The following is a 24,059-nucleotide window of genomic DNA, read 5'->3' on the forward strand; positions in this document are numbered from 1 at the left end:
ACTTATTCGGCATTCTTCTATAACACACAAACATATATTATATGTGTCCTTTTGCAAATTTAAATTAGAAAACAAATCGACGTGAGGCTATATCGATCTATTTTGAGACCGAGCTAGTGACACGAAAGTTGCAGAATTTGTTTAAAGATTTTTGATAGGTCAGAAAGGAATATGAGGCGTTTGGTAGATGTTTGGGGGTAGTCGGGGGTGCAGAGACCTCGTGGCCGAGCACGTGAGAATTTGGTCCCCTCCAGATGGAGTTTCTTGGAGGGGCAAACGACGCGCTCGCGCGTCAGACGGTGCCCGCCCACACTGCGCCGCCTCGTGTTCTCGACAGGCTGGTGAGGCTGCACAAGAGTCTGCTGGCTGCACTCTGGCGACGCGGACCTGGTACCCGTGTGGCTCCTCTCTTTCCAAGGCCAGCGTCGCCTGGGCAGCCCGCCTACGACGAGAGGGTTGAGCCGGTCCCGATACCGCCCCGCTATTGGCTCCCTCCGCGCACCAGCACGGTCACGTGACCTCCAGTCGACCGATCCGAACGTCCCTGAACTCCCCCCGCTAAAGACACCGGCCACGGGACACGAGAGAAACACGAAAAAGATCCTGGGATTCCGGCGGAGCTGGACCCGCTACCAACTCTTCTCTCCTTCCCCCCTTTCCTGCTCTCTCCCTCTCTCCCTCTCGTCTTCGATCCTCGGTTAGTTTCCTTGGCAAAGGATACCAACGGAGAACAACTGTGCTATCCGTGTGTCTGTGTTTCCCTACTCGGCGCCATTTGTCCCCTCTCCCTCAGCGCTAGAGAAGAGCTGCCGCACAACGGAGAACGTTGCTCGACTCACCAGCCCAGCTTACCTGCCGCTCCGAGCTGGTCACGACTCTCGCGTTCTTGACATCAACGATTGTCTAACCAGTGACAGTGTGCTAGTGACTTTCACTACGATATTCAAAGTGTGACCTACAGTTGGATCAGTTTTTAACGAAAATCCTGCGGCTAAGAAACTGAAAATTTATTAGGAAATCTCCGATTCCTGTTTACTCTTTAAAATATTCACTACGAGACGATATGGTTGAGTGGCTGTGATACATCCTGAAGATCGCTAAAACGTTTTGAAACAGTGAACAGTGTGAATATTTCAGAAAAGTTTTATTCTGGTGAAAAGGCACCATTGTTGAGTGTGCATTAACTTACAATTTGAATAGGTAAAATATCAAGGTTTCATTAATATCTTATGCATTTTAAATTTGAGAGAGGAAGTTTAAGGTTATTGGTACCCGATGAATATTGCGAGATATTGTTAGGAGTAAGTGGAAGGTTAGGAAGTAGAATTAGTGAACAGACAATGGTAAAAGTGTGTGAATTTATTTAAAAAGACAGTTAAGGATCGGTAAGTGTTTTAAGGATAGAAGAACTTTGTGTCTTGTCTGGTCCTATGCGAGGAAAGCAGCAATTGCTGCAAACTGCGGAGTCTGACCACCATAAAGATCATCTAAAGAGTGTTTTGGAGGACCATTTGCAAGGATTGGTTAACGTGGGGAAGGAGGTTGCGAGCGTGAGGACGAGGCCGACGACACCCGTCCTGGCGAACGACGGAGGCGGCTTCTGGCTGGCCTCGGTGGCCGCGGGGGCCGGAGCCCCAGGGCTGCCCCCGCACGCAGCGCACCATCCAACCTTACCAGCCATGGATCCAACCTGCGGATCCGCCGAGACCGGCTTCATCAACAGCCAGCCCTCCATGGCCGAGTTCATGACGGCTCTACCCCAGTTAACCGGCGACGGTAGCCTCCAACACTCGCCAGGAACTGGAGGACCCATCAGTCCTGGACCCCATCATCCGGGTTATCACGCTATGATGGATCCTCACGGTGTGGCCGACCCATCCGGCGTTAATGTCCCGGAATATCCTTGGATGAAGGAGAAAAAAACTACGAGAAAGAACAATCAGCAAGGTAAAGTCATCATTCCCCTTCATTTAAAAAAAATCTTCCCTCATAACCTTGCTAATAGGTCCCACTATCGTATTATTTCAAAGATGTTTCAATACTTTTTGACTTAGTAAGCAAAGACCGGTAGCTTCGAAAAATTTAGTTACCTCTTTATGCCATTAAGGAGCTGGCAATATTCGATCGACGACTCACCATTCTCATTGTCATTCACCCCAGGGCGTCGGGCGTCCGACGGCTAATGACGATCTTTGACCACTCCTTCTCCTTTTCTACATGAGCTCGCATCTGGACTGCATCACTCGCGGAAACCACACGTTTTCCCAAGCATTTGCAAACATTCCGAGGCAAATTATGATGTATCGTCCTGTAATGGTTGCCCGATTCTGTGTGATGGCCCGCACATGGCCCTCAAACCCCTTTCACTCGTGAATTATTGTCTTCGGAATGAATCTTTTTCACCCCGACCACACCGCTTGGTCACGCGTATTAAGATATTTCCCCTGTATTTGGAAAAGTTTCACGGAAGTTATGGTCCGATTCGTCTCGGTCTCTCCAGACCATTTCCAATATGGTCGTACTCTCATCAGAATCTTTCAACAACACTTTTAGCAATCACAGAATCACGTTTACGATCAAAGTTTTATTTAGGTCTTCTCATATACACTCTTGTAAATCTTTACCCTTGATACAAGGCAAAAATATTTGTTACTAGAAAATTCTGTTTGTCGAAATTCGTGGCAACAATAATAAAGCGTGGAATGAGACTTTTAATATGCTGCGTATCGGTTTCCGGAAAGCCCATAAGAGTTAACACCGATAAACCGGAAATGTATGACTAGTGATCGTTTTCCAGCAACTTGTTGGCTATTGCCGGCCTATCGAGCAAGCAATAAATCTATGGAAAGGTCCGGACACAGGACCTTTAATACTAGAAGGTATTATATGTAGTCGGGGCGGACGATTCGAAGGGTTGGCTGAACTTTATGAGCCATAGGGATGCCAATCCGGTACACCAGATACTATCCTCTTTATATTTATCTTATTATATACTATTTATATAACCCGTGAATTCGATCTCCTCGTGAGTGGTTTTATTTATCTACCAAACTGCCACGTAATCTCCGATTTTATATCATTAATCCATTATCGACAAAAGCGAAAAATGCTGGAAGAAAAAATCATTTCACAAAAAATGTTGCAAGTATTTTATCGCGGGACTTAGGAGTATGTTCGTTGGTTGTAAGATAAGGATGACACCGATTTCCTCGGCTGATCCCTGCGGATCTGCTTGTGGTACGGAAACGTCCGTGCATGGGACATCCCGGAAGATTAAGTGTTTGGCACGAAGGTTAACCAGGCACTGGCCGGTGGTAACACGCGGAATCATCTGTAAATTGAGCCCTGGGCTACGGGAGAGCGTCGGGACGGCCATAACTCACACGCCGTCGCCCGCTGCCGCTAAACCTCCAGGTCCACTCTTGCTTTTCACGCCGCAATCCCTTATCGTCCCATCCACCAACCGTTTTCACGTGATTTACAAACTTTTTCATCCCTTCCTTGCTCTTTTATAAAAATCATCTCTGGATCTGGACGATCGAGACTCGGAAGAACCAATCGCTAAACTGATACCTGAGGAAGAAAAAAAAAGACGTATAATATTATTGGAACGTAGTAAATGAGATTTAGTAATTTTTCTTTGTTGGATGATTAATCAGGAAATTTCAATTAGTGCTTAGGAGTTAAAGTTGTCATTTGGTTATTACGAGTTGGAGGATCTTTGAGCCTGATGACTGGATGTTGGCAGAGGGTGTCTGGCAATGAGAGAAGGAGAGTTGGAAGATTCAGGCGTCTTCGTGTCAGCGGCTCGTATTAAATTCCAATCTGTTACATCGACGTGCAGGCGTGCGGCCTGGAAGAAGGAAGGGGCGGCTGATTAGTCGAGTTATTTGCCGGAGAGCAACGTGTCTATGCTCGACGGTAATTCTTGGCGGATCCCCGGCAAAAAGTGATGATTCCTAGAGCGTTTTTCCGACGCCTTGTTCCAGGCGTCTCATCAGTCACTGAAGGGCTAAGGCCCAGACTCCTCCAAGACGCCAATGTGTCAATTAATCCCTGCATCCCTCGGGATACCACCAGCCAGCCCGTTCTGCTTCATCCCCTTCGCGACGCTCTACCTTCAACATCCTTGTTTCCTGACTTTTCTCCAGCCTCCCTTCCTTATCCCAACTTTATCCCAATTTCAACATTTTTCCTTCCTCTCGAACTTTTTATCCAAGGTTCATCCCGTGCCCAGCTATTCTACTGCCTTCAACATCCAACGTCGCATCTCCATTAATTAATCTCGCAGCAAGTGACGCCTGTGCCACAACAGCAACCAAGACACGCACGTGTCCGCAAAAAAAAAAACACCATACCTTGACGGATGAACAATGGCTGCTTACGCTTAATTGCTGCTTTTCTGCTTGTTTACCAGCGCGCACTACCAATACAATTTGTCATTAGTGTGGGGGAAAATACAGTGGAGCTTCCCTCTTATCGAGATCGCCTGTCAATTATAGCAGGCCAATCATGTGTATGTGTTTATTTCTCACGAGGCGTACCTTTCTCAGAGAGTCCGTCCCGAGTGAATTTTCCATGCCGCGCGCATTGTTCGGTGCGATTCGTCATTACGATATCCCTTATATTACGCTTCGTCGATATAAATTCGTAGGCTCGTCGAGCCAAGTAGCGATAAAGGAATGAGGCAGGCAGGGAGAGATGGCGGAATTGACTATGGCATATCCGCGATTTCGCGATATACGTGATTGAGCGACTGTACCCTCGTAGCGAGCGTGGCCGGGGCATCTAATTTAAAGATTCATTGGCAAGTAAATCCGCGCTGAATTAGAGATATCTCTATAGGAAATCCTGAGGAGCGCTATCGTGGAGGAAAAGAGGAGAGCCGAGAGGCTTCAGTCTTAAGATGGCGCTATCTCAGGAGAATCCCTAATGTGTGCAGGATAAAACTGGCGGTCCTGAGTAAAATCGATTCGACAGCACCATTTCACCAAACTGTCAGTCATACGCACTCTTATATACGGATATAAAAAAAAAATACAAATTTTACCGAGACGACGATATAGGTGGAGGAGAAAAGTTTATCAGAATTTTGATAAACAGATTTTGAGGAGAGAAATTTTATCTAGATTCACTCCTCTTACCCAAAATAAGCTTTAAGATAGAAGGAGGGGGAGGGATAGGGGAGAACTGGAAAAAGGAGGCTAGGGTGGGGCACTAGCAACCCCACAGTTTTATAGCGGCCCATTTGGCGCAACAACGAGCGTGGAAAGTTCTTTTAGCGTCGGCCCACAGATTCCGGCTTGAAAATATGCGTACGATTATGGGGTTCCGGATTATCAATTTGTTATACCGTGTTTATTATTTGAACGACGCTCTCCGTGAAACTACTGCAGCTGTAAAATTTGGATCTCTGATGTTTCCGGGGATAACCTTGAATTTCACGATAGCTATCCATATGTTTCGATCATCCGACAAAATTTTCCATTCATAGCACCGGAAAAGGGGCACGGCGTAGCTCTCTCTCTCTCTCTCTCTCTCTCTCTCTCTCTCAGGTCCGTATGCACTTCTGGAATTTATTCGTCAACTTTCACTGAAATCAGTGATTTTTTAACAAGCAATATTAAACTTGATGGATATAATCATTGGATTTACATAATGCCACACTATTTGCAGATTGAAAAACTTTACATAATGTTCGCACGGATCGTTACGAATTACTGACAGGACGTAAGCAATTTCTCCATCATGGAAACGTTTTAATTGCGCGTAAGGATGAACCACGCACAAATGTATTTGACTCGATTAATTTTTGCAGAGAATGAAATCCCGCTTTGAATGGGAACGATACGGAATTCATAAACAGTTTTCGTGGAAATGGAAGGAAAGCTGCGAGTTCCAGCTAATAAATCGCCAAACTAGGGCTGTTGATAAACCATTTAAACGTTGGCATGGGAAAGGGTGGGGGTAAGGACGGGAGGCTGGAGGGTATACCAAGTACAACGAAGACCGTGATGGATGGACCCAGCAACTCTCGAAATTCTACCTACCGAAAGGACAATAAAAATCTTTATTATTTATTTATCTCTCTCGTCAAATCTTTTATCTATCCGTCAAATTAATTGCAAACGTTTCTTTTCAATCTTTTTACGATCCTGCGAAGCTTGTATTTTTGCAGTTTTTATCAGAGAAACATATACTCTATAGGGTGAAAGAATCGATAAACAAATTTGGCAATAAAAAAGAATTTATCTTTGCGAGTTGGCAAAGCAGCGAAAAAGGCAGGAGGGCGCTACGATTCTTCCTTTACGATCGTAATCTTGCTTGCATATGCCGCCGTTTGTTCCCACCGCAAACTTTTACACCTACTTCTCTTTTACGAGTGACTCCAGTAACAAATATAACAAGTCCCTTAAAAAAAAAGTACGCCGATTCCCCACCAGAGAAATCCGTTTTCTATTCGTCGTATCATCAAATTTCTACATAAAATTATTGTTATCATTTGGATTCATGACCATGCTCGAAAAACCCCGATCTTGCCTCTCAATGTGTTCTTCTTCGGGGGAGTATATTTTTGTTTACCATTCAAAGACGCAACGAAATTGATTTTGCACGAAGCATCCAACGGATCGAATGGGTCGAGAAGAGTTTGTTTTGTTTCGTACAAGAGAGTAGAGGACGCGCGGCAATTAAGAGTGCTGCTAGGAGTAAACAGTTCGTATCGAAATATATATCATTCTGGGACAATAAATCATTCACGCTTCTGGCCTCAACTGGAGACTTTTCTCTCGGAGCTTCTCTGCAGATTCGAGACAGCATAGCGACGGTATCCTTCGAGCTGGATTCTTTTTGCAATGCCGACAAGCCCTTCCCCTTTATATTAAAAATGAACTGTCTCCTCCACTGACGATATGGACGGGTATTTGACTGTACTACCACTTTTATTTGATAAATCGCGCAACGACCTCCTTCTCCTCCTCCCTCTCTCTCGGTCATCTGAATTTCTAATGCATTATTTTCCCGGCTCTGCAGCATCCAGAGGGTGACTCGACTCGAGTTGCTGGCGGGACGAGGAGGAACGAGGGAGGGTTGGTTAGGGTCTGAGGACATCCTATCCGATGCCAGAGTTTCGCGTCCCTCCAGACTTATCTCGCGTCTGGCTTTTATAATTATATTCCAGCCGCCATAACCTCAATCTCCCATCAGCCCGCTACACTTCACTTTAGCGCGATCGCTTTTAAGAAAATCGCCTGCAAAATCTCCTTGCACAATTTTACAGAATCCTTCCGGGTGGCGCACGCCTGCGCAAACTTATTTATCTTTCGTATATATACGGACAACACTGAGACGACGCGAAATCGCAATCGCAACGACGCTGCATAAATCTAAAAACGTCAATTTTTCAGTTTCACCAGTTTTCCAATTTCTCTGCTCGGAGTGTACTTAATCTCGATTGCGTCTCTGGAAGAAAGCGTCGTAATTGCGTCTGATGGCTTGGCGTACACTACTGGGAGACACGCCAATCCAATCGCACAAAGTCTTAGCGTGAAAATCGTCAGCCGCGTATTTTGTAACGTAGACTTGTTTCGTTAATGTCACGTACGCACTGCCTCGTAAACGCGCATTACGCTTTGAGAGGTTAGGAATTATTTTCGCGAGATATGGGTAAAGATAATCGCTGAGCTCACGGATCGCAATCGAGAAACTGTGTCTTCGCGAGATTCGCCTAACCTGTTGCCCATAATGGGCCCCACAGCGCGATAAAAAGTTTCTCAACTATACTTACAGGAGCAGAAGCCGCCACATTTCTTCCACGCCGACAGTTTAGCTTTATAATGCAAAGTCGCCAGTCATTCGGCGATCAAAGTGCCGCTGTCTCTTTACACATGAGCACCTCTCTTCTTCCCCTGCCCATTCCCCCACCTCCTCCTCCTCACCGGGGATTCTATTGAGTTTCAGAGAATCCTTTCTGATTCTTTCAGCAAGTGGCCGCAGTGCGGGACTGCGGAGTGCGGGGTCGTCGACATCTCGCAGCGCCATTTCGCGCTATTCACCGCCAGGTGTCCGGTCACGTGACTCCCAAATCACCAGCGCTGTCCGAAAGTCCCAACAAATAACCTCCCGAGCTATTTTTATTCTCGTGTTACCGCACAAAGCTTCCGTCCAGGACTCCGAGGACTCGACGGCCGTCCAATTAGCTTTTGGCGAAGGACGCTTATCGTTTCGTGCCATTTCGTACCATTTCAAGATTTCCGCTCGGTAGTGAGATTCGGCGTACACACGCGTGTGCCCCCTTTTAATCCATTCATCAGGCAACGAAAAAAAATTGCACGCTCGACCTGTCCCCCGATCGTTAATCAACGGCCTCTTTCCGGATTCGCCAAGTCTGTTTCGAGCGAATGCTCGAAGCAGTTAATCTTTCTCCGAGCGTGTAATCAGCGAATTTTTCACCGCCATCTCGCGGATCCTCCAAAGATCCTCCGTATATACCGCAACCTCAAAGTCTCGCGATTTTTCGATCGCGAGGTGCGCCAGATTCGTTGCGCCGAGAACGAAGTAAACGTAAAAGTATAACTTATTATATAAGCGCGAAGCTGATTCTGAAGCGATAAAAAGAAAGATCGAGGAAAAAGAAAAGCCGGAAGCACCGCGTAAGAATCGAGGAAAACACTGTCGGTTGGCGGATCATGAACAAAGATGGCGCCAGTTTTGACGGGTCAAAGTCGAGTATACGAAAGCAACGTGTGGCTTGAAAACTAAGCACTTTACTTTTAAGGGACATTAGCCCGGAGAGCAATGGGGATCTTTCTTTCTGGGTGACGCCGGGGTGCAAAGCCCTGGCACCACCGGGGAGGATGAGGAAGGATGGAACGAGGTGACGGAGAAATAGAGAGAAGGAGAGGGAGGGGAGGGGGGATGCAGTGCCGAGGGTAATTAGCTGGCAGCCCAGCCAGTACCGCGTTGAAAGATTTCCTGCTCCCGGACTCGGCTCGGCTCGGCTCATGCAAAGTCGGCTGGGTCCGTTTATAAAATGTCAGGACGCCAATAAAAAGTCACGCAACACCAAACATAAAGGGAGAAGACGGCGGTAAATAAAAAAGAGCTACGCTTTCCGCCGAAGGGAGCCAAGTTTGGCAGCTTCATTATCAAGCGTGCAATTATATATCTTCGGAGCGAGTGGAGGCTCGAAGCAGCTTTTTGGAGAAAAATGCTCAGCCCCCTGTGGGTTTCGGACGCGGTGGATCTTTTTGCAAAAGCTTTTACAGGGGAGCAAACGCGAAAACGTGGCTTTCCGCGCGAGAGAACAAGGTGTTATTCCAGAGCGGGGTGGTGGGAAGAGTAGGCGCGTTGAATCGGTAGTGCGAAGGAAGGAAGAAGGGTGAGTTCGCGGGACTCGGACGGATGGAAAAGGAAGAAGAGAGAAGAGGTGGACGTTGCTGGCGTTGGCGGAGGGTATGCATGGCGGCGGAGAGTCCAGTAGCGATCATCAATCAGGAAGGCAGTCAGCCGTCCGTTGGTTGGCCGGCTGGTCAGCCACGTCCAGCGTGTACAGAGTTCGCACAAGCATCCACGTATTTGCCAGTCATCTCCCCGACTCCCCCGTCCTACTGACAATCGATCGCACTACTCTCCCGACCACCGCCAGTTTCCCTCTTTTCTTACCGCACGTCGATCGCCTGGCCTCCTCTGCTCTCTCTCTCTCTCTCTCTCTCTCTAGCTCTCGCCGTTAAACAAATTCGCCAAAAACAATTCCAGCGTCGACTCGCAGCTCCCATTTCCAACCCGGAGAGCAACACACTCCGCTACTCTGCATGGCCTCCAATAAACCAAACCTGCTGGCATCGCGATGAAAATCTCCGAACGGTTATTCGTAGAAATAATATTCGCTGTATTCTTGCGATTCTGTTCAGGGTGTAGCGCTCACCCTCGCTTTTTCCGTACTGATAGAGAGATGTCAGTGGCGCGGGATTGGATCGAAAAATTGGATGCGAGGGACAGGAGCGATGATATCGGAGCGATGAAAAGTGACTGGGCAAAAAACAAAGTATCGTCCCTGCCAATGAGTTGCACGCTAATCTTCATTTCCGCCGATCGAGCAGCGTCACCACGGATCAGGGGTGGATCAGCCTTGTGATTCGTTAAATCAAAAGCGTGGAGAAAAATCAGGAGGAAGCTGCCCGCGGAGCTTTTATTTTTAAGCCGGGCCGAGACGGAAAGGATGCGCGCAGCTGCTATCTCCGAGGACGTAAAATCTGGCTAGAAGTGTTTTGGGGCGGGGAGGGGGGGGGGGGGGATGGTACACGAAAATGCAGACGTGCAGCGGGCGCTATTTAACTCCTAATCGAGCAGAATTCTGGTCCGGATGACCTGGCACGAGTTGGGAAGGAGCGGTTACAAGGAGACGTTACCCAGCAGCGCCCTCGCTTCCTTTCATTCGGGGCAATATTTCTTTTCGCGAGTCCCTCCGGGGTCCTTTATCTAACAAGGAGCAAATCATTTCCCTATTATTTGCTCGCTATCGCGCTCTCGCTCCTTCAGACTCCCTCCAACTCCTCGTTTTCAGACTGTGTTTTCACTGTATTCAGACTCTTCTCGCTATATTTTCTGGAGGCCATCCAAACCCTATCCATTGTGGTGTTCGGTCTTCGTTTTCTAGGACTTCACTCCCCTCCCATCTCCTTCTCTTTTTCTCCCCCTCAGATCTCTCTCGCAAATTCTTCCCTCCCCCACCCCCTCCTCCTTCCTCTCCACCAACGTACGAGTATCATTCTTCCCAAACGAAATCAGCTTTCATACGCGGTAAACGAGATAAGTCCCCGCCAAAGTGTATCTTTCAATATCTTTGCATCTTTATGTTTCCTTGCTTTTCCCCCTTTTGCGCCATCCTCGGCTCGACGGGCCTAGAAAAGGCAAATATTTTTAGCCAGATGGTATAGCCTCTGGAGTAGATATATGTTTTTGGCGTAAAGGTTTGCGCTATGCTGCTACGAGGACGAAATAAGCGTCCCCGCTCGCGCGTTTGGACAGCAAGAAGGGTAATTCAATGGTAATTAAGTGTCTACACGGCGAGTTCAAAGTACATAAAGCTTCCAGCAACTAGCAGTTGGAGTCGAAGGGCGACCAGTGGTCGGTTTAAACAATTATTACGAGGGTTAGGACCTACGTGACTCGACAGGGGTGATAAGTTATTGCGCGAGGGTAGCTTAGGAAACGCGAACTGGTCAAGAATACCCCTTGGCCTGGTCTCCTGTAGGCTAATACCATTATCGCTACCTAATTTCATCGTAATCTCACCAACAAACTGCACCAATCTCATTTTTAACCAGCGGTACAAATTATTTTTATTTTTTCCAAAGCAAAACAATACTCTGATTGAAGTATTTTGAGGATTCGGGGAGAGCAAAGGGAACACTGGGAATTCCAGAATCGATCGTAAAGTCTTAAAACGTGACCAGCTTGCGGACAGTCGATCCATTTAAGGGACGAGGAGGGGTGGGGATAACGCGAGAGGGAGGAAAATGGAACAAAAGAGTGAGAAAAGAGGTTTGGGTTAAATAAAAGTGGCAAAAATCTTTCTCCCCGAGGGCGCGAAGGGTCGTGGTGTACTCAGACGGGCGCCATGTGTATAATAATGTTAAAGAATGTTAAATGGGGGAGAGTTGTGCTTCCCGGGCCGCATACATTAGTTGTTAACAATGCTATAAAGAACACTTGCACCCTCTCCACTCGTGCACTCCTCCAGGACCACCAGATTTACGACTCGACTTTCCATACGATTCTTATGTAATACTTTCCTACTACCTAGGGTAAATAGCCAACCCTCAAACTGTATCTTAGCATTATAAATGCGAGAGGCGACTACAGTTTATGAATAAAATCTCGTCCCTTCCGTCTTATTCTCACCAAATAAATTTCACTCTCAGTTATTTTCTCTTTTCGCCATTGGTTTGTTTATGTTTATTTTTTCCCCTCAATTTTATCTCGTATTAATTAATCGGCAAAGCAAACGCGTTATCGTATCAGGAGATTATATTAGGAATCTGATGGTACATAAATCCTTATTATCCACGTCACGTGTCTGCGGCGATTAATTAGTACACCTACGCCAATGGCATAATTGAAACACCTTTAGAAAGCAACTGGAATTTTCTCGCAGCGATCCTACGATATAGGCGAAGCAACCAGGTCTAAGATTAGAATGCTGCTTTGATTAATAATGAGGGGAGCGCGGGAAAAATGTGTGAATCGCGCCTAATTATGGGTTAGTCGTGTTATTAGTTAATTTATCGCGCCGGCACATAAACGTCAAGTTGGGCCGATGCACGTTAGAGTCAAGAGAGCCCTACTTGCCAATCCAGCGTCTTTCGCGGAACGGAATAATCTGGGATTTCTGTCGATTTATTATCCAACTGGCAATCACTCATCGTAACACGATTAATAAAGCTGAAACGTCGTTGCGCAATAGACTCCTTGTCAATAATTAAGATCACCTTCAGCCGCATTTGGAAACTCCAAATACCATAGCGTTAATTGGAATTAATCAAAATTTTATTAATGATGTTGGAGATATATTATGAAAATGGCTCGTTACGCAAAACGAGAAAATTTTCATGTATAATCGCGTTTTAAAGCACGAAGACTTCAGTCAGCTTGCTGTTTCTATAAGTTTTCCCATGCGGAATTTCGATGAGAAAGTGTAATTTCGTTGGAGTAGCATTGCCATGGATCGATATCGCGGTAATTAGGCGCCTGTCAGCTGGCAAGACTCACGGAGAGAAAAAAAGGTGAGTATCGACCAGCGTTCGTGCAAATCATCTTCGAGTACAAGTGTGAGTGACTGGTGTAAGTGCAGAGGAAAAACCGTAGGACGTCGATTTTCTCCGAGTAGGGCTCTTCTATATTCAGGATGACCCCATTGAAGGCTGCAGACTGTTGGTCAAGGTCACACGAAAATTCTGCTCCTTCCTGTACCTGCTGCCAAACCTTGTCAAACGATGGCTATTATTAAATATATATATATATATACATATACGAATCGTGAAAACGCATCTATATTTCTCGCGCGACAACTCGGCACTCCTACAAAGTTCCCCAACTATTTTTTTAACCACAATTTTATCGCTATTTTAATTAATTATCAACGCCACGATGTAATCGCCGATCTTGTCAAGCGATGGCTATTATTGATTCATGTACCAATCGTCAAAATGAAATTACATTTTCGCGCGAGCAAAAAATCAGCACTCCTGTATATAAAGTTCTTCGACTATTTTTTTAGCCACAATTTTATATAATGCTATTTTATTTCATTATCAACTCTATGCTGTAATAGCCAAACTATCGAAAACTTGTAAATTTTTACTCCTTTTCCATCGATCGACTCCATCTTGGCAACTTGGAGAATGTCAAAAGTTGGCGAGGAATTTTAAGCGGGATTTGAGGAATAAAACGTCTGGTGATCTCTCAGGATAGAGGTTAGGTTAGGGGAGACTTATTTTCCGGCCGTTGCGCGTGGTGGTGCGAGCCGCGGAGGATTTGAAATTTGTAAAGATTAAAATAAACTTTTTATCCGGCGACTTCTCGAGTTGTTGGGAGCACTTTCTTCGCTGGAGGAGAAAAAAAGCGAGAGCGCTCGGAGAGCCACTGCCGGTATATAACGAGGATACCCCTTAACTCGAGCAATAATTCAACGAATCGTTGAACTGCCTTGCCCCCGGTGAGCGTCCCCAACGCAAATTGTCAAGAAATTAGTCGCTCGACTTTTCCCAATTCGCTCCGCGAAACTCGGAAGCTCGAAACATCACCAAGGTTCGTCCAGTGCGTCGACAAATTGCATTTTCGCGTTTTCTCTCTTCGTTTGAGCAATCTCCAATCGGAGCACGATTCTCGATGTCGGTTATTAACGCGATAAGTTTGCTATACGCAGCCACCGTTTAGCCGAGCAAATTATATAATAATAAAAGCAGTGTTGGATTTTGCGATTCTTATATACTGCTACGCGCGTTAAGCACGTATGCTAGAGTTATGCTCTATATATATATATATATATATATATATATATGTATGTATATATATACGTGCGATTATATTCTACCTTGGCAAGAAAATTATAATGGATCTCGATTATATAGCAGCAATCTAAAGGATCCGCCATGTGATTTTGTTGCTCGCTCAACTACAGTCATCCTTAATCGTATCATTCACCTGTAACGGAATTATATAGTAACGCGAAGGCGTGATTTGCAAAAAGGACGAAACCCTTTTCCGGTAAATCTAATAATCCCTTCGAGTTTCCCCTGTAGGTGGCTCCGATTGTTTGTATTTTGATCGCCCCCGGATTATTGTAATCACATTAGTGGCAAAGTTAGAGTACTCCGAGGTCCTTTTACGAAATGGAGCTCTTGCAAAATCAATCTGGCCTGTAATGGGAAGATGGCGCCTTCTCAATCCCCCGGGACTTCCCCGTTTTGCCCTGCAAGCATCCCCCGTATCGTTGCCCGCCCTCCCACCGCCTCCTTTTCTAATCTGCCGTACTTGCAGACGTAAAACGCTTTCTTTGATAAAACTTCGTCGGCCCAACTTCCTACTTAAATCTCTCTGCCTCCCAATAAGCGACATTTTTCACAACATCCGAATTACGGTGTCCATGGAAGATTTTGCATAGTCTAGATAAGCATCCATCGGGAAAATAATATACAAAAACATCGCGCGGGAGAACCTGAAAAGCTCCATCTCACGTGCTGGTCGGTACTTAAAAGAATAAAAAAGAATTGACGAATAATACGTAGCGGTATCACGCACATGCCCGTCCAATGAGAGGGTCCGATTCTCAAAAGCAGTTTCAGCCATGTTAAGTAGTTTGAGCTCGCGTGATTGTCCGAATCTTCGTGAGAGCCGTCCTAAGGGCTCGAGACACGCAGGGATTTTCGCTCGTGACTCTGCTTGATAGAATCGAAAAAGAGAGCCACACGATATGCGCCAACCTATAATTCGAGCTCGCAGCTGCCGTAAATCAAATTGAGAACGGCTGACTACACTCGCCGATAACAATAATTGTGCCGCATATAGTATATAAAATTAAACGCCGGCGACGTTGACAAATTCAACTCGGCCGCTGTAATCGCCCGCGTGTCATTATTGTGTGTGTGTGTGTGCTTTTAAGGGGATCTCGCACAGTTGCTTGGGAAGATCCGACGTTCCGATTGGTCCGTCCAATTTTGCAATTCAGGCGTGCCTCGTATCCACAGTTTTTTGAGAGGTTAGGTTGGCGCTTTTGGAACGTGCGAGTTGGCAACGCTGCATGGTCGGCCATGTTGGTGCACCGGGTAACCTGTGATTATGGTGGATATACGGAGGAAATTGGCGGTGCACGGGGATCCCGCGGGAAGGCGCGGGTGAAACGAAACCCGCGTATTCCCTCTTGTCCAGGTATACCACAGAGGCGTGCCACGTTCGGTGCAACCTGCAATCATCGGGGTGGAGCCACCACCCCCTTCGCCCTGCCGAACCACCTGAACTCACCTTCCTTCCCTCCCCCTAGCTATTATCCAGCTTGATTCTTTCCGACAACTCCTCCGGTATTAGTTACAAACTATATCCTCCTCGTCCCTTCTTCAAGTTCGTTATGCCATCGTCAAATTTTCCATTACACTCTACTCGAAACATCTCTAATCTGCTTTGATTCAGCAAATTTTCAAAAATCCTTTCTGCACTCCCAGGATCATTTCGAATCTCCCAGTAGTCACTCCAGCCATCGGCTCATCTTCCCACGAGTAGCTTTACGACGAGCAAATCTTACGAGCGACATTTATGATTAATTTGCGCGAATAATATTTATGAAGCGAATCCTTTGTTACACTGCGCGAACACGAAAGAGTATACACAATTGCGAAATAGGAACGTGAAACGTTATGCTAATGCACGAAGAAACGCCGCAGGTTCCTGACACGACTATCGTCGTGAAAAATATAAGACGATGCTTACTGTGGGTGGAGAAGAAGGGAGAAGAATCGGTGGTGGAAGGGAAAGGGGGGGAGGGGGTGGTCGTAATAACACGGTGCGAGTATCGTTGTGCAGCTTTTGCGTAAAATCGATGCCAGATTATGGTGGAAAGCTACTACTATCCACGAGGTATCCAGTACCGGACGCCCAGTCCCGGATCCTGGTTAAATCTAACCCACGCGAAAACGATCCCTCGGGAAAAGGACGGTGATCCCGAGGCTTCGACACAAACGCCCCAGTGCATACGATTTTCTCTCCTCCTTTGTCTTCCATCTACAAAACCTTAATGCTCACCGTGAAATACGTACTTCAAACGATCGATTTCCAAATTTGCTTTTGAATTGGAACAAAATTCAACTAAACATTATAAAATTTCTCCATTTCTCCTTCTGATAAATCTCAAGTTTGGAAAATATCACGACGATTTCATATTATTGTATATACAAAATATAGAGAATGATCGAGTTTTGACTGGTGTTGATCTATACGGTGTTTTGAATAAGCCTTTTGAAAGAATTCGGCCACTTCTACCTGTTAGATGAGGTTCAAAGTCGGCGAGACCGAGAGCTATGGCTATCCCCTCGCTCATTTCGAGCTCTCGTCACTCATTTTTCATACGTTTGCCGGCGTTCTCTTTCCGTTCTTTGTTCCTCCCCGCAAGTTTCCTTACTTCAGCCGCCGGGAAACAAAAGACAAATTACCGACTGGCCTCGCGCGGTCCTTCCCACCTGTCTATGCGTAAAAGAAATCAAACTTTAGTCGAGCATTCTCAACAAATGCTCAGGGATCTTTTAAAATATCTTCATTTATTTTTCCCTTAATTTATAAACAATAACAAATGTCATTGTTGTTACTTTTGCTGCGAAATAAATAAAGGATTAGAAATGTTTATTCGGTTGGATTTTCTTGATAATATAATCTTTTGTGGAGCATCGGGTTTTTAGCTGCCAATAATAGTTCGATAAAGGGATCCATTGAATGCACAATGGAGGATTGTAGTATAGGTAGAGGCAGAGCGGCTACTCGAATTAACGCTCGATGGGGTTCCGGCTGAACTGGAGCAGAGAGAACTACGAAATATTTTGCGGCTTGTGGCCGACCTCGCTTCTCGTTTTGCTTCCCGTTAATTGATTATACCGCGAGTATCCGTAACGCCAACACCAAAACCATTCTCACACCATCTTACCATACTATTCGATCCTTGTATTTATTTATCAAATTTATCTAGAAAACATATTAATTATTAATTTAAAATAACAATGTTTTTCTGTTAATTTTATACAATCGATTTTTCATATGTTAATTGATAATCAGTTCCCCTTTTTTTCGCAAATTCTTCATTAGAAATCCTCCACTTCACCCAATACTCATCCAAGTGAAATCTTCCGCTCTTCTTTAGCATTCTGCGCATTTAACTCGGCGAGCCCTGCGGTGCTCGACATAAATCTGTAATGAGCAAGGTTTACTAATCCCCTCCCCCTTTCCCTAATTCCTTTCCAAACCCTTCTTCCTCATCGTGTACATCCATCCACCGCAAATTATCCGATACAACGCGAAGCCAAGCATATACTTTGTTATTATTATGCGATGAATAATTTCTCTCTCCACAATGAAATTTCCAGCAACCCTATTATTCGATAGTTTTCTCCCTCTCCCTCACACAAATTCAGATCCTTCGCTCTCCACTCTATACTATTTTTAAATTCATGGATCGAAGCGTTTAAGGCTTCTGCAACAAATTAAATGGGCCGAATGAGAATTATCGAATTATACAATTTCTAGTCTTTAATAAGCTCTCTTGCAGCTCCTTACGAGTCCCTCGTAAATATGTGGCTTTGAATCTCATTAACGCAGTGGTCGGGCCAGATTATCTCGATGTTAAAAAACGATAAAACTGTTAAATATTTTACGTCGTGGCCACCTCAGGACATTCTAATGTACGATTTATCGACTTATTATACCACGAGAAGAATATTCCACCAGGCTAACGTAAAAACTCTCTCTATTCATTAAGAACAAACGAAACTCGAGCACGAAGGTCACGAATCCTTGTAAGCCTTGATGGGACGTGCAAATATTGCAGAAACCAACGTTTTTTGCGATTTGTCTCGAGAGAGCAGTGTCCAATCCACGCCCATTTCGCCGTTAATAAATTATTGTGCGCGTCCACCGAGTCCTCAGGGAATCGCCAAACTTTCATCCTAAAAACAAAGATGGCGGACTTTTTTCTTTTGCGAAAAGAGAGAGAGAGAGAGAGAGAAGTTATTTCGACAGGAGCTAGTTTCGAAGCGAGAAACTGGGTTTCGAGAGGAAGAAATTCAGGAGGAATCCAGATTCGGTGAATTTTTCGTGTTTTCGACAGGAGCAATTGGAGTATCAGAGCGCGCGAAGCGACGGCCGTCGGCCTGCGAACCAAAATGGCGGCCGTCTTGTCGATTGACGTCTCTGCGAGCAACAACACTTTCTGTGTTATTTCAATAATGTGGCTTCGGTCGAGCCTCGTTCTTGCTACTGGTTATTTCTGAGCCGTACTTTCGATATATTTCTCGATGTTTTTCGCCCACTTCAAAATTAACATCCAAAAACTGTTTTAAAATTCTGTGACAATAACAATTAAGATGTCAGATTTTAAAGTCTTTCATAAGCCCCATATAGGAATAGATGGAAAAGATAGATGACTGAATATATTCTCTCGACAATTTTCATTTCTTTTAAATAAACTGATGTGGCTTCTTTTTAAACATACCCCTTAAAGTACACTTTTCCATAGTTAACAATAAATATGTTAGTTGTACAATTTTCTTCACAACCCGGACGGATTTTAACTGAACTACCGCAAGATGGTTAGTATGCTGGAGCAATACGAGTTTGGAGGTTAGAAAAACGAGATAACTGTGAGAATCTCGACAGTATATATTTTAGTAAGACTATTTTGGTGCACAGTCCCGCTTCTTATGGAATCCTGTCACTCCACACTCTTCATTTTAACTATGCCCCGACACTCCGTCATCCTCGTGTCTGATCACGGAAGAATGAAAACGCTCCCGATATTTTCGGCAGTCACTAACAAAGCCTATCTCTCGTCAACCATGATAAATTACAAAAAGTACGCAAAGGAAAATTAATCTTCTTTATAAAATTTCACAGTGTTTAACAATAACCGTTTTACAATAGAACCTAATTATTATTATTATTAGTTGAATGAAATGAAATATGATAATATGGGGGTTTATTGAACGAGTGGGAACACTTGAAATCCATGGGGAGAGCGAAAAAGCATGGTAGAGGCGACGGGTTAGAGGAAATACGAGGAATAGGCGTGGATAGTGCTTGATTGACAGGTTCGTCCGGCCAATCGCAAAACCGAAATGCTGATGAGGCCCACGTCAATCACGCGATACTTTCATCTCGCCCACCCCAAGCCCACTGGAAACCCCAAGTGCACGACTAAAACTACCCCAAACCCTTCCGCCATCATCGTCTCTCTCTCTCTCCCCCTCTCTCCCCTTTTAACATCTTCCCATCTCTTTCCAAAAGTCTGTTCCAATCGCTCAACCATCAAACTTCCTATTCCTCTAATTTCTAATTCTCATTATTTTTATATTTCAATATTCAACCTTAAAAGTCTCACGACTGATTCTCGCTATATCATTTTCCATTTAAGCGATTCCTTATCTCCAGTCTCCCCCACTCCTCGATTTTAGTCACCCTATGTCCGTTTGGCAGAGGGTAGTTTAGCATCTCAGCGTAACAGTCAACCACGCTAGGTAGTTTTTTTTTCAGATAGCACCAAGCGTAAAAAGCAGGAGAACGTTGTAAAACCGTATCTTAAATCTACAGCTTCTTGCCTATTGTCGAAAACTTTCAGCGCTGAAGAATCTACGGTAAATAGAATATGGTATGTTTTTTGATAAAAGAGAAAAAAGCGTTGAAAGCGAAAGACAGTAGAGCCATTAACAATATTTTAGAGTAGCCAGGGATGTTTGGAGAACTTAAAGCATGGGAGATACTTGATAGTTACTTTCTATACCGTGCATAAACTTGGCTACAGTGTACTGGCTGGGCCAATTTCCCAGATTCCCGTGTCCATCTCGCACCGGGCTTGTTATCGCTCGACAAGTTTCTTGCCTGATAACAATTAGGAGGTGTTTCGGCATCGACAAGGCATACCGGTAGTTGGGAACTTGGCCAAAAGTTTCTAAGGAGTCGAGTAGGCAGCAGAATGGCCTTCGTTCGCCATTGCCAACATTGTGCACCCTCCCGACTTGGATGCTTATATATTAATCAAAGCACCATTTACCCAACGATTAAACACCGTAAAAACAGCCCATAAGCTATAAACGATCGAAATACCAACCGCGCAATTCAAATTCTTCCTCTAAACTGAGAGCTTTTTCTTCTCGCAGAAAATGGACTACCCAGGAGATTGAGAACCGCTTACACGAACACTCAGCTGTTGGAGCTGGAAAAAGAATTCCATTTTAACAAGTACCTGTGCAGACCTCGCAGGATCGAAATCGCTGCGTCCCTGGATCTCACCGAAAGACAGGTAAGAGAGTCGAATTCCTAGCAGTAGCGTATATCAATAAACAAGAGTCCAATAATATATTTAAGGATTTCCTCATTCTAACGAATATCGATCCTGAATGAATTTTAGGTGAAGGTGTGGTTCCAAAATCGGAGGATGAAGCACAAGCGTCAGACCCTGAGCAAAGAGGATGGCGACGAGAAGGATGGATCGACGTCAGACGGGATGGAGAAATCCAAGGAGAAATTATTGTCATCCGACGTGGACGAGAAGAAGAGCTGCCATAACTGTGATATTTCTGGAGTTGGAGACGTGGGCAGCACTCTATCCGGCGACGCTAGTGAGTTGACTTCCGGCAGACGAAGCAGTAGCAGCAGCAACAATAATAACAACAACAATACGCCAAGTGCAACGAACAACAATAGCAATCCGGGATTCAACACGAACAGCAACGGTGCGAGCAGCGTGGGAAGCACCAATAGCGTCTCCAGCTCCTTTGAGAAGATGATAGCTGATGATGACTCAAGGTCGCAGGATGGTAGTGAAGTGACGTCACCGGCAGCAGTAACATCGAAGAAATTAAACGAGATCAGGGTAAAAGTAGAGAGTGGTCACAAGAGTCCGAACGGTTCGAAGGCTCAAATTTCGGTGAGCAAGAAGTCACCGCTGTCAAATGCCAAGGATCTGTGTTCGGTGAACAGTAACGGAGTCCTTCTGGCAATGCCAGATTCTACGGTGAGCACTCCTGTTCTGCCAAGTCAAAGCTCCGCGAGAAGCCTCACGCCTTCCTCGACGCCTGGTACTCCAGTTTCCGTTCAGCTTCAGCAAGGAAGTCCCTTGGGAATTCAGGGAGCGCATGGACCATACATGCAGAGACCCAGAAGTTCGCCATCTTCCACGGCGTCGACTCCCGTCTCCATGATGCACGCCAACGCTAACCCAATGTCTCCCCATCCCGTTAGAAACATCCAGCCGAACCAGCAACACTTCCCACAGCAAAATATGTATCAGACGACATCCGGTCTCGACTACAGAAACGGTATTCCTGGGAACAGGCAAACTGTTCCTGGCCAGCAGGCGCAAACACAGAACAATTACTGCGCGAGGGACTATCAGCAGTCGAGAATCGCCTATCCCGGTGAAATGCACTCGGTCTATGGTCGCCAAGGCCAAGTGGTTGGATCCAGGGTGAGTCATCACGGAAGAGCCACGGGACCAACGACCAGACCGGTTTACAACGCGAATATGCAGTTCCATCAACAGCAGACACCATACGGCAACACCGGAGATTACAATGGCTACCCTCAAACAGGAACATCTTATCACGCGTCTTATCATCGAGGAATTCAGGGCAACTCCTATCAGACCAGTCACGGCTACCCCAACGCACAAACGGATCAGGCTCCGGAGGGCTACATGACGTCGGGAAGCTATGGGTATCCATCAGCGACCGGGAATTATCACGCTAGTGGGGAGAATCTGGGAACCCATGGACACGTCGTTTCCGGTCAGGGTAATCAGCATTATTACGGGGATATGCAACAGCAACAACATTCCACCGAGGAGTACGTGGCTCACCAGCCGATTCATCCCAGTTCCGGAGACTATAGGACCGGAAGCAAGTGTCACTCGAACGCTTATTACGAACAAACCAATCAGCTCCACGTTCATCAAGGTGGAGAGGCCTCGAACATTCCTAATAGTTACGTTTCCTCGCCGGACCCTTTCCCAGCACCTGGCATGACGACAACGGCAACCGCCATTGCAGCAGCAACCGCTGCGGTCATCACTCCGCCGAACAGTACCGGACAAACCGACAGCAACAACGACAGTTACAACAATTATGGAAATTTCTACGGTGATCCAGTTCACGCTGCCCCACCACCACCATCGGCCGATAACTCCAACAGCTCCTCGGATTTCAATTTCCTCAGCAACCTGGCGAACGACTTTGCTCCGGAGTACTATCAGCTCAGCTGAGTCCTCGAGACTGAGAATCCCTGCCAGCTGGACTGGTCCGATGAACAGTGTCTGCTCAGCACACTCTACTGATCCAACGTGATTCCACTCTCTTTCTCCCCATGTCTCTCAGTGACTTTAAATCTCTGTGTTACGTTCCAGACGACAAAAATTGGTGCTAAGGTCAAATCTCAAAGTGATATCCTGAAATTGAATCCGAGCTTTAAGAGAGATGTGTCGGTGGTGTTATCGTGATAATCACTGAAGATTTCGAGTAGGAGTTGTGAAAATCGCGATTTCCCTCGTGAACGTTTTTAAACTATCCGTCCTTGAGTGTGAGGGTTTCACCTAGCCTAACTGAACAGGACTGGAAATTTGGACATTGCGCGTTCTCGTGGACATTATGGTGTTATTAGGACCTGTAAATAAGGATTACGGTAGATAGAGGTCTGTAGTGGGGCGAGGGATTCGGCCCGCCCCGGTGCTGCGACTTAAAAGTGCAATCATCTTTAAATTACGCAGAACCTTAGCTGGTTGTGCAACTTAGTTTAATCGATAGCGAGGAGTCTCGGAGGACGTAGTTCCACAAGCAATAATTAGGAGTCTGTATATACTATATATATACCGAGCAGAAGTAGCTTAACAGAATAAAATCCAGCCGAAGTTGTTTCTATAACCGAGGTGGCTAATCAGTATACAGAATGCCTGAAAAGTAAATAGAGATTAGTTTTAAACGCAAAAACCGTACGTAGTCTTTTGGCCGTCCACAAAGTCAAATGCCTTTAGGATGATGACTGTGGCCAGAGAATGATTTGGACACGAGATATAGATATGCACTTGTAAATTCGCGGAAAAAGATTACGTAAAATTATAAATGGAAAGAATGAGAAACCTGCTGGAAGTAAGATTTTTCCGCGAATTAGGATTTTTTTCGAAATTACCACTAGAGCTACTTTAAGCGAACCAAATAATTGTCATATGTACCGCATAATATGGATATCTAGCTAGCAATATATGAGTTCCCTTTTCACTTCTGGATGAGAATATTTAATACGCAATCTTTTTTGTATAAAATACATAGAAGCCATCGTTGTTTATATAAAGGGTCCTTGTATATAACGCGAGTACAGTAATGTTATTATTGTTTATTCAACCTGACTGTGTAATTCAGTGTTGAGAGTCGCAGGACTCGAGAATTCTACACGTGTACATTCGTTCTCACTAACACACTCGTCAAATACAGATCATAGGAAAACTTAATCCCTGGTTTTTTTATCGATCCCTGAACCTTTTGTTTTCTCGTTAAAAAGGTTGGTCGTTGCGGTTCGACGATGGACCTGCTGCTGTACGGGACGTTTCATTCGTTGACAATGATGATTCGGCAGGATAAACGAACGAGAGGAATCGTGTGAATCGGTGGATTCGATGACAGGGACTGTTTCAAGAATCTCGTCTGCTCGGAGGAGCCCTATATAGCGAGGAGCGAGCGTGACAGTGAAGAAAGTGACGATGATGGATGACCCGAAATATCGGGCCAATCGAACTGAAATATTTTTTGCAGCATTACTGC

At 45.4% G+C, this 24,059-nt stretch overlaps 1 protein-coding gene across 1 annotated transcript; it reads left to right on the forward strand.

Moving 5' to 3' along the window:
* The first annotated feature begins 1,342 nt into the window (after positions 1-1,342).
* On the forward strand, positions 1,343-23,677 carry pb (proboscipedia). Its single transcript, XM_066726319.1, has 3 exons — positions 1,343-1,947; positions 20,409-20,551; positions 20,660-23,677. Exons 1-3 carry the CDS (start codon positions 1,431-1,433, stop codon positions 22,508-22,510), a joined length of 2,511 nt encoding a protein of 836 aa, XP_066582416.1. The 5' UTR covers positions 1,343-1,430; the 3' UTR covers positions 22,511-23,677.
* Positions 23,678-24,059: the final 382 nt, after the last annotated feature.

This window comes from Prorops nasuta, unplaced genomic scaffold (genome assembly GCF_024137725.1).
Source record: "Prorops nasuta isolate Cenicafe-Biocafe unplaced genomic scaffold, Cenicafe_Pnas_1.2 PNAS00004, whole genome shotgun sequence".
NCBI lineage: Eukaryota > Metazoa > Arthropoda > Insecta > Hymenoptera > Bethylidae > Prorops > Prorops nasuta.